This window comes from Equus caballus, chromosome 18 (genome assembly GCF_041296265.1).
Source record: "Equus caballus isolate H_3958 breed thoroughbred chromosome 18, TB-T2T, whole genome shotgun sequence".
Lineage (NCBI taxonomy): Eukaryota > Metazoa > Chordata > Mammalia > Perissodactyla > Equidae > Equus > Equus caballus.
In genome coordinates this window covers 13,429,097-13,444,860 of record NC_091701.1, presented here as the reverse complement: position 1 = coordinate 13,444,860, position 15,764 = coordinate 13,429,097, and the positions used below count along the sequence as shown (strand labels likewise).

The 15,764-nt window shown below is 44.8% G+C and overlaps 1 protein-coding gene across 4 annotated transcripts in view; it reads right to left on the bottom strand.

Moving 5' to 3' along the window:
* The window catches only part of CCDC93 (coiled-coil domain containing 93), a 103,475-nt gene that overhangs the window by 87,460 nt on the left and 251 nt on the right, over nucleotides 1-15,764 (bottom strand). For all 4 annotated transcript variants that reach the window (XR_011428166.1, XR_011428167.1, XM_070240696.1 and 1 more), the window contains exons 2-4: nucleotides 11,179-11,292; nucleotides 9,574-9,668; nucleotides 797-908 (exon numbers count right to left, since the gene is read on the bottom strand). Coding sequence is in view for 2 of the 4 variants with exons in the window: in XM_070240696.1 (XP_070096797.1) it covers nucleotides 797-908; nucleotides 9,574-9,668; nucleotides 11,179-11,292 (321 nt within the window). In the remaining 2 variants the exon portion in view is untranslated. The remainder of the gene's footprint in view (nucleotides 1-796; nucleotides 909-9,573; nucleotides 9,669-11,178; nucleotides 11,293-15,764) is intronic.

Genomic DNA, 15,764 nt, shown 5'->3' with positions numbered 1-15,764 from the left:
AGGCTGAGACACAAGAACCGTACGGTATATATAGTGAGCTTTACACCACAAGCCACTTAATCACAGAGTCTTGGGGAAAGGCAGGGTTCAGACAGGTCTCTCATCAGACATGTAGTCATCAAATAAGGACTGAATGCCTACAAACTGCCAGACATTCTGTAAGGTGCTAGAGAGACAACAGTGAGGATGACAGCCATAGTGCCTGTCCTCATGAAGCTTACAGTCTGATGGGAGAGACAGGTAATAACCAGACACTTGAACATACACGGTTACAAACTGCAGTAACGCAGGTTTCCTGTGAAGGAAGGGAATGTGGCCATATGAATAGACAGAGCAAAGGAAACTGTCCTAGATTAGAGGGTCAGGGGAAGCTTTCTTGAGGTTTGGGAGAACTGAGATCTGAATGATGAATATGAATTCAGCGGGTAAGGAGAGAAGAGAACAGCTTTCCAGGCTGAGGGAAAGAACAAAGAAAAGTAAGGAATAAAATGAGACTGGACAGGTCGGAAGAGATCAGAGCACGGGGGGGGGGGGGGGGCTACAAAGTTCTATCTTTACCACAAGGGCAATGAACAGTGACTGATGGGAACATTCAAAGATTCTAACAGGTGACGCTGTGCAACTAGGGTAGATGGAGTATTGGCAACCTTTTGAGGATGACATCAGGAAACATCATCACATTCTGCTGCCAGCAAATCCATACCACACCCAGGATCTGGGCCAGATGGCCCAAGAGCCAGACCTGTTACAGGAATTCTGACATTCAGAGGACAAGACACCACACAGAGGCTCTCACCTGAATAACAGGAAATATGTGAATAAAATCCATCCCTTGGATCTGGTGGGGCTCCAGCTGGTGGGGACATTGCATCCTTGGCAGGACTGAGACGATTTTCTCTGATAGTGCTCTGTTTGGAAAACACAACAAGCAAAGAGTGAGAACACACTCAGTGGCCCTTAAGACATCTCTCAAGTCTGGGCAACATGCCAGAAGAATCCAGGGCTTCTCAATGCCAGACCAGTGCCAGACTATGACCAAGTTTCTCCTGGATGACTGCAAAATGAGAAAAATAAACACAATTTAAATGTGAGTGTGTGTGTGCAAGCAAGGCCAAAAAACTTCCTTCATCCTTTAAGATTGTGTTCTTCCTTTTTTATATGAAAATATTTTGTTTCTTTATGAAATTATAGTTATGTTAGAGATACTACCTATTTTTTTAACATCCTTACACGGTAAAATAAAAAGTTATCAGTGCCCCATATTCTTTTGCATTTCATTTTACTGACCTACTTCTTCCAAAAGTCTGTGAACCACTAGGGTCCCACATTAAAAAAATTGTTCTAAATATCATTCAGGCAACAAATAATTACCAGACCCCGTGCCAGGTGCCCAGAATATTAAGACAAATCATGAGGTCTCAGTCTTAAAAAAATTTGGAGTTCTCTACTCTGGTACAAAAGTATCTTTAAAATAAGAAAATAGCTTTTAAGTTTTTTGATACTCTAAAATTAATCCTACATTTGGGGGAACCATGTCTCCTCACTCTTCTTTCCAGAGAAGAGAAACTCTGCACTTCTCAGGAGGGACACTGTGATCTGTCTGCAACACCTTGCCTCAGTCCTCCTCCAATGAAATGGCTGGGAGAAGGGGGGAACCGGGCTCCTGAGGTCCCAGACACTCTTCTGCCTCGGTCAGGAGGTAACAGCCTGCTGGGGCGGTTTCTCGGCTCCGCCTGGGCCTGGGCAGGACAGTTTTATGGCAGGAGCGACAGAGGGACTTGTGTGCACGTCCATCTCATCACAAACTTAAGCCTCCTTCTTTAATCAGCTGATATTTGATCTCCAACTGTCTGGTTCCTGTTTCTTGTATCTTAACTGGATCAGATTCAAGAGGAGAGAGAAGTTATTTAGTAGGTCTGCTAAACCCCAAGGCCATGGTACACGGACCGGGAACCTTGAGAAACAGTCATGAGGCACAGTCTTACGGGGCCATAGAGAGAAACAGAGACTTCTGGCTCAGCCTACATGGATAGTTTAGGTTATACCCCCATCTAGGACCCTTTAAAAAATCTTAGCCAGTTACAGCAGCTACTGTGGCCTTGTTTACAACTACAGGTCTATTTTCTAATAAATGAAGGCCCTGGTAAATAAGGTTACCAGGTTTTCCTAGATGCTCCAAATTCAACAAGTTTTGGGTCTACCAAAAGTGTTCTCTGTTCAAAGAAATTTTGTGCATCTTTATCTTCCTGCAGTTCCATAATCCTCCCCAGGAGACAGACAGCCTTTGGACCAACATCTAACTCGGGCCTGGCTGAGAGCCATTCTTATCTCACCTGTTCCCCTTAACAGGGTTCAGCCCCTCAGTCATGGCAGGAACTAAGTAATCTAGGGACAAAAGCTGAACGGCTTTCCAGGGAACGGTCCCCAGAGAACACACTCTGAAACCATGTTTATACCAGGAAAGTGGCTTTACAAGGTGGGACCAAGGTTAAACTGCTGAGGGAAACAGTCACCCCCCAGCTCTACTGATCATACGATCAAATGTCAAGTCCAATATGTTAAGAGAAAAAAACAAAACATGGAGAGGGGAAGACTGACACCCCACAGAAGGGAGCATCCACTCCCAGGAGGGACGCCTATGGGAGAACAACTTCACCCCCAGCAGAAACCGGGGAGGCAATTTATCCAAAAGGTCCGAGATGGAAAAGGAAAGTATCATGTGGCTCTCAGCCGCCCCTGGGGCCCCTCCTTCCTGAGAGCCTGTCTTCTGCCATGAGATGTGCAGCCCGCTCCAGTGGGGAAGTCTGCGGTTGTCCAGCTCTTCCTGGGGCTCCAATGGGATAGTCTGGTAGGGAAGTATTAACAAACCCATTTGGCAACATATCAAAGTCACTCTCTCTGATAAGCTTTATTTCTATTTTGATTTCCTTCAGACTCCCATGCCCTGTTTCTTTAAAATTTGTCAGGGGAAGAGATGGGTGCTTACTTGGCCCTGCTTCCCAAACTTGAAGCTTAGCAAATGAAGATGATTACCAACTCTGGTTTTGTGTCCTTGCTCAGCGCAGGTCTTAACTACACATGTGGGGCCACCTTTCCTCATAATTAGATTTTGGTTCAGCGGGAGGAACACTCCCTCTAGTGGCTACAGGTCTACGGGGCTGCATAGAGTCACTGATTGCCTAGAACCATTCAGTAGCTTAAAAACAAGAGGCTGGGACTCCCAACACCATCCAGCCTAACCCTCTACCTTCAGACAAGGTTCTCCCTGGCCACTTCTCAGGGACAGCCTACTCTTCCAGTTCATAAAGGCCCCGAGGGAAGACTGTCTCAGGTCATCTCAGGGTTTACAACCCTCTTAAACCAGCCTCCCAGAAATTACAGTGTACTGAAACAGCTGAAGGCACTATCACTGCCAGGGGTGGGGGGTGGGGGAGTGGGGATGGGGGATGTGGGTGAAACACAGGCAGGCTGGGGGCAGCGGGTAAAAGTCAGAAAGACTTCTTTCAAAAACCCACCATTCCCCATTTGGCTTCTCCCTGGAGCTCAGGGTGAATCCTCTGACTTTCTGAAAATCAGGGAAAATGACAATTGCAGAGGTCACCAGGCAGGTTTCCCAGCCTAAGATTTTAACAGGCCCACCTGTCATTACAGGTTTTAGTTTTAATAAGCGTTAAGTGCACTGTTTCCTCCTCCACTGCAAACAGTTTGAGAGAGTGAATTAAACCAGTATCTAAAGTCCAGCTCTATCACCTACTCTGGGACTTGTGGCAAGCCCCCTGGTCCCTCTGGTCCAATACTCCCATCATAAAATGAGGGACAATCCCTGTCCTATCTATTCAAAGGTTGTCATGAAGATTAAATAACAAAATGCGCGTACAAGTGCTCTGCACACAAGTGACTAGCAAACGTGTGTTGCTGAAATGAACTGTTACAAGCCTAAAATCTCATTTATGGACCTCTGAGCATAGGACCCTGCAGTAAATGGGGCTTTCGGCAGGTTGGGGATGGAGGGTAGAAGCTCATGGAACCCTCGAGCAAGAAGGATCAAGAAGGAGAACAAGGCCCCCAACTGGACACGTACAGAAGACAGCCTGAAAGATACTCATGCCCTCAGGAGGCAAGTGCGCTCCTGAGACAGAGCTGCCTGGCCACCGTCACATCAGCCAGGATGTAGGAAGGCACTGCAGACATAGGCAGCATTAGTCTAAAATGCACCTAACCTCAAACTGGGTGGGCAGGAACCCAAAACAGAGAACACATTCCAAATACAAACAGAAAAGATTTTGGGATAGTGCCGTGTGGCTATGACATTTCTCCTATAATGTGATGCCCTGCTGGGAGCCTGGTGGGTCTTTAGTCATGCAAACCCCGTCCCCAGCTTCGCCCCACAACTATAGTTCATGGCTCTGCACTTAAAAGCTGCACTCTCAAGTACCTACCAGAGAACATAATACATCCTTAACCCCTTTTCCAAACCCTTTGGGGCCAGCTGCATTTCAGAATTCAGAATTGTTTAGAAGTTTGCCCCTTAGTGTACCTAAGGGACATACATTATGCATCATGTAGAACCCCAGTGAAGTCTAGTCCAATACCCTATAATCAAAGAAATTAATATTTCTGTAGCAAAACTCATGAATATTCACATAAGTGGGATCAATAAAGACTATAAATAGCCTTAAATCAGTTCAGGTCATGTTTTGTTTCCAAATAAGTTTTGTATCCACGCTTAAAAAGAAAAAAACCCATTTTCAGTGTTTTTCTTAGATTTCAGAAATATGAATAAGGGATTGAGAAGCTGTATAAAAAACACTATGCTCCAATATCTTTTAAGAGTACTGTCACTGATGGGAAGGTATCATAACCCCCAAGGACACCAAGGTGAAAAAGGGGCTAAGAACCACTGTAAAACTCCAAAGGAATTTAGGAAGGAGAGATACGCAGAATCTAAGAAATAGTAAGACTAGCCCCGAAAGAATGCAATGGAAAGAAGTCCCAGCGCATCAGGGGTGCCACAGGTGTAAGAAGCAATGAGCTCAAATTGGAACAGAAAGAGGCTTCCGTCAAGAGTGTCTTCAAGACAGTGAATCATGTTAGTAAACAGACTGATTAAGAAGCTGGCTCATCTTAGCTACAGATAAAGGTATGGGCTTCTTTGTCAACAAGAAAAAAAAGGCAATCAGAAACTCAAGGAAAAAACGTGCATAAATATGAAGTAAATTACTGTGTGCCTGATTTTCAGTGATGCATAAAGGCCATCTCCACTCGCTCGGGCCAAGTACCTCAGAATCATCCTCGACTCCCTTCTTAACCCCAAATCCAATCTGTCGAAATCCTGTGGGCCCTACCTTCAGAACAGATCCAGAATCCCACCACTGCCAGCTCACTGTCCAGGCCACCACCTGCGCCTGTGAGGATGACGACAACGCGCTCAAGTCTCCCAGATTCCACCGTCACCCCCTGAATTCAGTAATCAGAGGGGTCCTTCTACAACAAAGAACAGACGAGGCTCCTCTTCTCTCAAAGCCCACCAGGGATATCCTATCTCACCCAGAGTAAACCCAAGTCCTCACGTTGACCTGCAAGGCCCTACTTGATCTGGCCCCCATGACCTCTCTGCACCTGCCTCCTAGCGCCACCTCCTCCTCACTCCACTCCAGGCAACCTTCTGCTGAGGCCTTCACACTGGCAGTTCCCTTTGCCTAGAAGACTCTCCCCTCAAGTCTTAGCCCTGATATCATCTACTCAATAAGGTCTACACGGACTCAAAACTGCAACTGCCTCCTACCCTGTGTCCCTCCTCATACTTCTTCCCACGTTTAATTTTTTCCATACATTACTTCTTTTTTTTTCCCCTTTTTGCTGAGGAAGATTCTCCCTGAGCTAACATCTGGTACCAACCTTCCTCTACTTTGTATGTGGGTCGTTGCCACAGCATGGCCACCAACAAGCGATGTAGGTCCAGGATCCAAACCCGGGCCACCGAAGCGGAGCATGCCGAACTTAAACCACTAGGCCACAAGGCTGGCCCCTAGATATATTACTTCTATATATAGTTTACTTATTTGCTAAATTAGTTGTTTATGGTCTATCTCCTCCAATAGACTCTAAGCTCCAGGAGGGCAGACATTTTTCATTAATGTATCCAAAGTACCCAGAATAATGCCTGACACATAGCAGGGGCTCAACAAATATTTGCTGAGTCAATGAATAAATGAAAAGAGATTCTTTTGACTGTGATATTTTGAATATTCCCCTTTAAACAACACCATTATGGTCCAGATTACATTTCCTTTTCTTGGAGCCCATTACAATTCTTAGTTCTTTTCTTTTCAGGTGAAGATTGGCCCTGAGCTAACATCTGCTGCCAATCCTCTTCTTTTTGCTGAAGAAGACTGGCCCTGAGCTAACATCCGTGCCCATCTTCCTCTACTTTATACAAGGGACACCTGCCTCAGCATGGTTTGACAAGCAGTGCATAGGTCCACACCTGGGATCTGAAGCAGTGAACCCTGGCCGCTGAAGCAGAGCGTGCGAACTTAATCGCTGAGCCACCAGGCCAGCCCCAATTCTTAGTTCTTATTGTAAACACTGCTTATAGATTTACTTTTAGAATCTACATGTAGATAAAGCATGGACAATTTAATTGCTATTATAGAAGACACTATAAATATGATACACTGAACATTATAAAAGTTTTTTTTGATGGTGTATGGAGGCTGAAAGGTAGAAGGAAAGACAGAGATATGAAAACATCTACTCTACGTCGTTAGGAACCAGGAGAAACTATACTATATTAACGTGTCAAGAAATAGAAGCTTAAGTAGATTAAAATTATACAAGTAATCAGAGAAAAACAGATAATGATGACAAGACCAGAAGACGAAGGGGAGGTAGTGAGTAGTCCAGGCAAGCTGATTTCCTCCGCCCATCAAACCTGAATGAAACAGAGTGCATACACAGTTGGAGATGGAGAAGTGACTTCTCTGAAGGATCTAAAACCTAAACAGTCAAAGATGATTCTCTCCAGGGAATAAAACTGGGCTGTAGAATGGGAAGGGGGACAGACATCAGCTGTATATTGTGTTCCCTTTGGCAGTATTTGAATTTTTTTTCTAGCTTCATGGATGTAACACCTACATAATAGAAGAAAAAAAACACAATGAAAATCCACCTCTGGATTCAGCCCAATCAGCACAGAGCAGCCCACACACCTGGACTGCCTCCCCGGGAAGGACTCTGCACTGTAGGTCGCTGGATGCGATGCCACAGTCCCGGAACGACATTAGAGACGTAGAGCCCTGCTACTCACGGCTGGGCACCAATGAGCACAGTGTCACAGACAACAATATGTCCTCTCTAATGAGGAGCCAAGGGATGTCCTTTGGTCTTAGTATTAAGACTTTTGGTGATTCTGTGGGACTGATTTTTTCTTCTACTGAATGGAAACTGTGAATCGCGTATGTTGTCATGTATTTCTCTCTTCATTAGCTGCCAGAAAGCTTAGAGACAAATCTGTGGCCCACCCTTAGGAAAACAAGGCATTTTGTGGCCTATCACAAATGTGGCAGCCTTGTCCCCAATTCTATTTTCTCTCCTCTTGCTTTGCTTAGCCTTCGCTTCGGCTTCCCATTACTACTGCTTCATGTGCATATTTGTGAACATCTTCAATCCATTTGGAAGTGTTTTTTCTTGGGGGAGGATAAGGCTTCAGCAAAATGAAAAGATAAATCACAAACATATAGATCTGGGATCACAAATCCTTCTTCTTACAGATAAGGGAACTGAGGCCTGCCCAAGGTCACACAGCGGCCGACTGGCAGGGCTGGGCAGAACGGGGATGCTAGATGGTCTAATGAAATCACCAAGCCCCTGGGGAGCTATGGAAGACTAGGCGGGGTACCCTCCGGTGAAATCTCTAGCAAGGAGCCTATGCTGCCTTCTCTGGATGACAGGAAAAGTGAGGCTCTGCCTCACACAGAGGCAATGGGGATGGAAAGATTCTCCTTTCTCCATCCTATTCAACTTCGATCCAAATTAATTGCCTTGGAAACAGAGATAATCTAAGCAGTCACTAGAAACTCTGATGAAGGAAAAGTATCAGAGCTGCTGAACATCACTAACCATCAGGTAAATGCAAATCAAAACTACAACGAGATGTCATCTCACATCTGCTAGAATGGTTATCAGCAAAAAGACAAGAAATAACAAGTGTTGGTGAAGATATGGAGAAAAGGGAACCCCTGTACACAGCTGGTGGGAATATAAATTGGTGCAGCCACCATGGAAAACAGTATGGAGGTTCCTCAAAAAATTAAAAATAGAACTACCGTATGATCTAGCAATTCCACTTTTGGGTACATATCCAAAGAAAACAAAATCACCATCTCAAAGAAATATTTGTATCCTTATGTTCATTGCAGCGTTATTCACGATAGCCAAGATTTGGAAACAACCTAAGTGTCCATCCATGGACAAATGGATAAAAACGACGTGGTGTATGTGTGTGTGAGTGCGTGCATTATATATATATATATATATATACACACAAGCGAACATTATTCAGCCGTTAAAAGGGAGAAAATCCTGCCATTTGCGACAACATGGCTGGACCTTGGGGGCATTATGTTGAGTGAAATAAGTCAAAAAGAGAAAGGCAAATACTGTATGATCTCACTTAAATGTGGAATCTCAAATAACTGAACTCACAGAAACCGAGAATAGATGGGTGGTTGCCAGAGGCAGGGGGTGAGGCGTGGGGGAATTGAGTGGAGGCAGTCAAGAGGGACAAACTTCCAGTTAATAAGATAAATAAGTTCTTGGGATATCACGCACAGGATGGTAACTATAGTTAACAATAATATATCGTATATTTGAAAGTTGCTAAGAGAGAGATCTTAAAAGTTTTTATTCCAAGACAAAAAATTTGTAACTATGTAAGGTGATGGATGTTAACTAAAACTTGTGTTAATCATTTCACAATACATACGTATATCAAATCATTATATTGTACACCTTAAACTAATATAATGTTATATATCAATTATATCTCAAGAAAACTGGAGGGAAAAAGTTAAAAAACAAGGGGGCTGGCCCCACAGCATAGTGGTTAAGCTGGGTGCACTCTGCTTTGGTGGCTGGGGTTCACAGGTTCAGATCCCAGGTGCAGACCTACACCACTTACCAGTCATGCTGTGGCAGCAAACCACATATAAAATAGAGGAAGACTGGCACAGATGTTATCTCAGGGCCAATCTTCCTCAAGCAAACAAAGAGGAAGACTGGGAAGAGAGGTTAGCTCAGGGTGAATCTTCTTCAGCGAAAAAACATAAACCAAACAAAAAGAGCAAATGTTAGAAATAGCCTGAACATTAAATGACTCTTAGATGCTAGCTGTGACTTTGGCTTCTATCAGCTTCAGTTTCACAATCTGTAAAACCGTGATAACACTTGTTGTTATGAAAATTAAGATAAAATACATAAAGCATCTAGCAGAACTTTCAACTCATAGTAGGCAATCAAAATTAGCTCCCTTCCCCCCTTTAGGTTCTCCCATGGCAAACCAGGATAACTTACATTTTTTGACCTATTGTAGAGTTTTCCTGAAAGAGCAAATCAACGTCTATGTCAAAGTTGCATGTGGTAATGCACCAAGTCATTCCTCCTACTACCTGCAAGACAGAAAGAAAATATCTGTTTTCTCTTTCTAGTTTGGGGAGAGGAGAAAAGTAGAAGGTAGAAAAAATATAAGTAGTTCTTACAGACTCAGTGAACATACAAAATTACATATCTTTAGAGAGAGAGTATATGTGTCCTTCTGACTCCATCAACTATAATTCATCGAAGACAGCACTGCTGAATAAAACTTTCTGCAATGATGGATATGTTCCATATCTGCATTGTTCAACATAGTAGCTACTAGCCACATGAGGTTACTGGTCACTTAGAATGTGGCTAGTGTGACTGAGAAATTAAGCTTTCATTACTAAATGGACATACCATTCACAGGTCCTTTTTATACTGAAGGGGACAGACATTAACTCTCAGCCAAGAGAAGTCTTAATTCAATTTCAGGCAAATGCCAGACTGCAGAAGAATTATGTGTTTTATAGACCAGATATGTGAGTAGCAAGGCTGACATTCTGTGACTCATTACTTAATTTCCATGTATCTTATTTTTTCCATCTACCTAAACGCAATGAGAATCCCTGCTCTACTTTCTTCGCAAGATTTCTCTGAGATGCAAATGAGATGAAGGCTAAAAATCCATGTTGCAACACAATCCTTAAGATACAGCTTGATGTTAGAAAAAACAATAGTGAATCTTCTCCCTGGCTGTTTTAGACCCTTGTGAGATGCCTAATAAACACAGATTCGAGGCCCCAGCCCAGACCTAACTAACCAGAATTTCAATGGGTGAGGCCTGGACATCTGTATTGTGAAACAATCCACAGCGATTCTGCTATGTGCAGCCAGGACTGTGGCCCACTGGCTCACTCAACACTTTCTTCCACCAGGAAGCTTTCCTGGCCTGCTCTGTCTGATCTGGATGCTTCATTTCTGTGCACAGTTCACTGCAGCACTTACTGCATCATGCCATCCATTCTATGAGTGTTGGTCTACTTGTCTCTCTTCCCTATTCCATAGAAATCGGGCTCTGAGTACAGGGCCTTCGTCTTATCTCGCTGCCCTCGACACCTATTACTATGCCTTGTACATAACAATTGTTCAAGGTTCTGCTGAATTAAAAAATTTCATCCTGTAGTGACTTCTCCCTCTTCCAAACTCAGCATTTACCATCCATAGAACATCTGGCAATTGTCTGTGAGCACACTGACTTTGGAAAGCTCCTTACTAACTCAGATTATTTTATCATACACAAGCTTTACCTCACCACCCAAACTATAACTTCCTTCAAAGGATGAACTATTAGTTTTGCCTCTTTGCACTTCCCAAAGCTTTGTACATAGAAAAGGAATTCAAGGCGTCTCTACTGATATATTGTTATTTCCTTTTAATAGGACATTTGAACACTTCCATAAGCAATCTGAATCAGGGAGAAATGGAAACGTGCACTTGGACAAAGTAAAAACAGAATCTCTTCCTCTCTTTTTCTCTGCTATGATTAACCATGCCATCTTGACAAAAGACAGCCTAATGGTTAGGAAGAGTTCCTCTTACCTTGTCAAAAGGTGACAAGCCTTTAATTCTTGCCCTGAAATACCCAGCTGCAACCAAGAGCTCCAAAATTTCAGTCAACTTGACATTTTGTTCTTCATCTTCTCTTGTTTCTACCTAAAAAAAAAAGTAAAAGTTAGGCTAGTAAAAGCTACTTTGAATAAAGGAAATCCAGGTACATCCCCCGATGCCACAAGCTCATTGCCAAGAAGCAGGTGACACCTGGCTGTATCACTGTATTCATGCAGGAGCACGGGGACACAGTGCTGCCAGAGTTGCAAAGAACAGGGTCCCCAGGCCTCAACAAGCTGTTAATCATCATAGGTGGGGAGAAGATACACAGAGATAGTACAGACTTTTCCTCAGGTGCCAAAGGAACCCAGGGGAAAGGAAGATCACAGCATGTAGCCTCCCTATGCTAACACATGGTTTACTTGATGGGCTTCTTGACTAGATTATAAGCTCCTTATTGACAAGAACAAGGTGGGTTTTTTTTTTTTTTTGAGGAAGATTAGCTGTAAGCTAACAACTGTGCCAATCTTCTTCTACTTTCTATGTGGACTGCTGCCACAGCATGGCTGACAAGTGGTGTAGGTCCACGCCCGAGATCCAAACCCATGAACCCAGGCCGCCAAAGCGGAGCACACCAAACTTAACCACCACACCATGGGGCCAGTCCCTCTGCACTTCTCTTTTTGATCTCTAAAGCACATGGAAGGAAGGCTTTCAACCCAGATATATTAAAGGGCGATTATTTCCACATAAAAGGATTGCCTTAAAATAATAAATTCACCTAATATATTTAAATAGGAATTTGATTTAAAAATTTTAATTATATTCTACCTTCACTCCCAGGTGTTTATCTACAAGTTAAATATATCTAAATACTCTAGTACTTTTGCCTCCCTTTACTTTCATGAACTGTGCCTTTCACACTTCCATTATTGCAGAAAATCAGAAACCACTCTCTATAAAACAGCACCAACGGATCCTGGTTCAAATCCTCGTACCCACCTCTGCCTACTCCCTTACCTCACAGGCCTGTTAAATCTTCCTTTACCATGCACCTCATGCTTATCCTCCCTCCCCTGTTTACACTTCACGCCAGGACTATTGCAACTGCCTCTCAACCTTTCTTCCCTGTTAATTTGTTTTGCTCATTCCTTCTTAAATCCCAGCTTTCACATCATCTCACTTTAGCTCACCCCCTCTGCCCTCATCATTAATGCACCATACACTGTCTATAAGATAAACTCCAACTGTCTTGGTTTGGCTTTCAGCTCTCTGGCCATAACTTTTCCTTTTGGCTTCGTCCTTTACCTCCTCCCAAAACAATCCACACATGGCTATGGCCAACCTAGGCAAGCACTGCTCATTCCCATTTCTTCACTGTTCACACCACCCCCCTTCTCCTCATATTCTCTAACCACCAAGAAACCACCTTCAAATTCCAGCTCCTATTCAACACCAACTGACAAATACAGGCTGACATGGTCATTCCCCTGCATTTCTATTTTATTTATAGTCCATGCCATTCATACAATTAAGTATCAACCTACACTAAGTGACGTGTCTGGTGTTAATGTACATAGTTGTCTTTCTAACTGGACTATTAGCTGGTTCAGGAGAGGACTATAAATTATTCACCCATGTTTACTCCTCTGCTCTGAAACAGCACTAGCCTCAAAGGACACACTTATTAAACACGGAATGATGTGCTCAATCATTACATAAAGTGCATGACCTAAGCCAGTCATGGATTAACAAAATGTCTTCACAGTATGACACTGACAATGGAAATTCCAGTTTATTTTGAAGCACTAACTGCCAGGAGAGGGAGCACACATATTAACATACAGTTGAACATGGAATTGCTGAAGTGACAGATCATCCCTGCGATGGGAGGTGGTAGAGGTGACTGCCTGGCACAACTGCTCATTTGACACCTCTCCCTCTCTCAAATGACCCTGATCCAGCCTATCAGAGATTCTGAAGGTCAGCATTCACTGATTCCTAATGCACGTGCAAAAAGAAAGTAATATTAACTATTCACACCTTTTCTTCCTTCACAAAAGATCTGGGATGGTTGAGAAATATCTACAGGTGGAGAAATCCAAAGAAAAGAGAAGGTAAAGAGTAGTATGGGTCACAAAGATAGAGTAGAAAAAGAAAATGGGCTGATATAAGTATTGTCTGGAAACTCTTGGCATGTAAAACAGGAACCCTTCATTTGTTCAATCATCATTTATCATGAAAACACTTCCCAAAAGAGGACAATCCATTACAGGAGGACCACCTCTGTTTCAATTTGTACCTAATGAGCACCCACTGGCCACCGCACAGCAGACGCATGGCCCATGCCTCTCGTCCACTCACCCCCAAAATGGAGAAGTGGACTTGCGCAATCTAATCTGTGAAATAAATTTTTGGCACAAGACCCAGAGTGAGAATGCTAATACAACTCCAACTTCACCTCACAGATTAACACTGAAACAAAATGGAAAAGGGCCACTGACTAACACACAGGGAATGAAAGAATACTCTCTCTCAAAGCAGTAAAAAGTCACCAGGCTGGTTAATCCATCTATTTGTTGAAACTAAAATTCTGACAAAGACGCATGACTGTGAGCTCTTAAACCAGGCACACTGAAGTTTCAATTGCCCTCTACTGTATTCAGGTAAGCTGGAAAGCAAGGCTAGGTCTAGCCACCTTTCTGTCCTTCACATACACACAGTAATGGGTTTAAATAATTGAATTTAATAGGTTAACAGAACTAGTATCAGCTTAACAACACAGACGATCCATATTCATATGTACTGGTCTTTGAACTGAATGATAATCATTTGATTATATTCACCCTGTCTGCCTCCTATTTGCCAGGAACTGTCTTAGGCTCTTGAGAAGTGACACATCAGACCCAGCCCCCAGCAGTCAGAGAAGGGTTTAACAAAGGACACAGAGGAGCAGGCTACCTTTCATTTTACAAAGAACCCCACTGGTAGTACTGTGGGACACTGAATGGGAGAGATTTAAGACAGAATCTGAGAGAGCAGACAGGAATCTGCAGCAAAAGGCCAGGCAAAAACTTGATGAGAGCCTACAACAAACAAGTGGCAGAAAAAAAATATTAAATCAAACATTACAGTACAGATTGCAATCTTCACAATCCTCGTCCCATCAAAGCAACTTGGATGTAAGGTTTGACCTAATACAAGGATTCTGAACATGTTACATTTCTGTGTGTGTGTGTGTGTGTGTGTGAGCGAGTTTGAGTTGAGAGAGAAAGACTGGCCCTGAGCTAACATCTGCTGCCAATCTTCCTCTTTCTGCTTGAGGAGAAGCAAACTTTTCCAGCGTTGCTTGACGAGTGGCACTAGGTCTGCGCCTGGGATCCCAACCTGCGAACTTCGGGCCACCGAAGAGGAGCGCCCAAACCCAACCACTACCCCACCGGGCTGCCCCCTCCCGCTAGTTACACTTCTTAGGTTTTCTTAAGATAACTACAAACTGGACTTGCATTCTGGCAGCACACATTGACAGATAAGTCTGTCCTTCCACTGCGATATCCCCAGCTTTTATGCACAGAACAGTGACCCCTCAACTCGTGGGTACTTGAGGGATGAAAGAAATGAGGATTTGGGTGTGAGGGGGCAGAGAAGCAAGAATGGCCACAGGCAAACTGTGAAGAGACCACTCACCACGTCAAGGAATGAGTCCCCCTGCCAAAGGCCTGCTTCAGAACCTTAGGAAGGGGATAGAGGAGCTGTGTGGATTCCATTTCTTTCAAGAATCTAGTAAACTAGACTAGCTTTCGGAAGAGAAGACAGGTGCAACCCACCCAGCTAAGTGATGCTTGCAGCCAAACGGAAATGCACTTTCCTCCCCTTTATTCCCAGGCAATGTGGAAACCCGGAAACCACTGATGATCCCGTCCCGAGGAGGTACTTCATAACAACTGGAAGGAAAGGCACCCGCCGTCTCCTGCAGAAGCAGCCACGTTTCCGCCCAGCGCTCCGTCCCCGGCCCCAAAGCACCACTGGAGAGCGCGTCGCCACCGCGGCCAGCACCCAAGATGCGCCCAGCTCCCAAACTTCCTCCTGCCGCCCGGCCCGGCGTGCGGGGAAACGCAGAGCGGCTCTCCCTCCCACACCATGGCGCGCGGGGCTGGCCGCCCGGACCCCGTGGGCCCCGCGGGGCGGCGGCAGGAGCCACAAGGTCAACGCCCGTTGCACAAGCCGAGCGCGGACCGTCCCAGCGCGCGTCTCGTGACTCCCGGGCACAGCCGCCCTAGCCCTCCAGGCGAGCCCTTGAAACCGCCAGGGAGAGCGTGAGGGCTGGGGCCCCGGGCCGTGCGGCGCCGAGGGCTGCGTCGGGGCAGTTACTGGGCTGGGAAGGCCACCTCCGTCGCAGGAGACCCTGCCGCGGTTGAAGTGTGCGCGCGCCCACGACCACGCTGGGGGCCAGCTCGGTTGGGCGCGCAGGGCCGGTGCTCCCCGCGGAGACACACCTGAGCAAGGGGGCGGGACGCCCCAAACGCAGCCCGGGCCCCGCTCTGCCCGTTCAGGCGGGCTCGGCCCTCTCTCAAAAT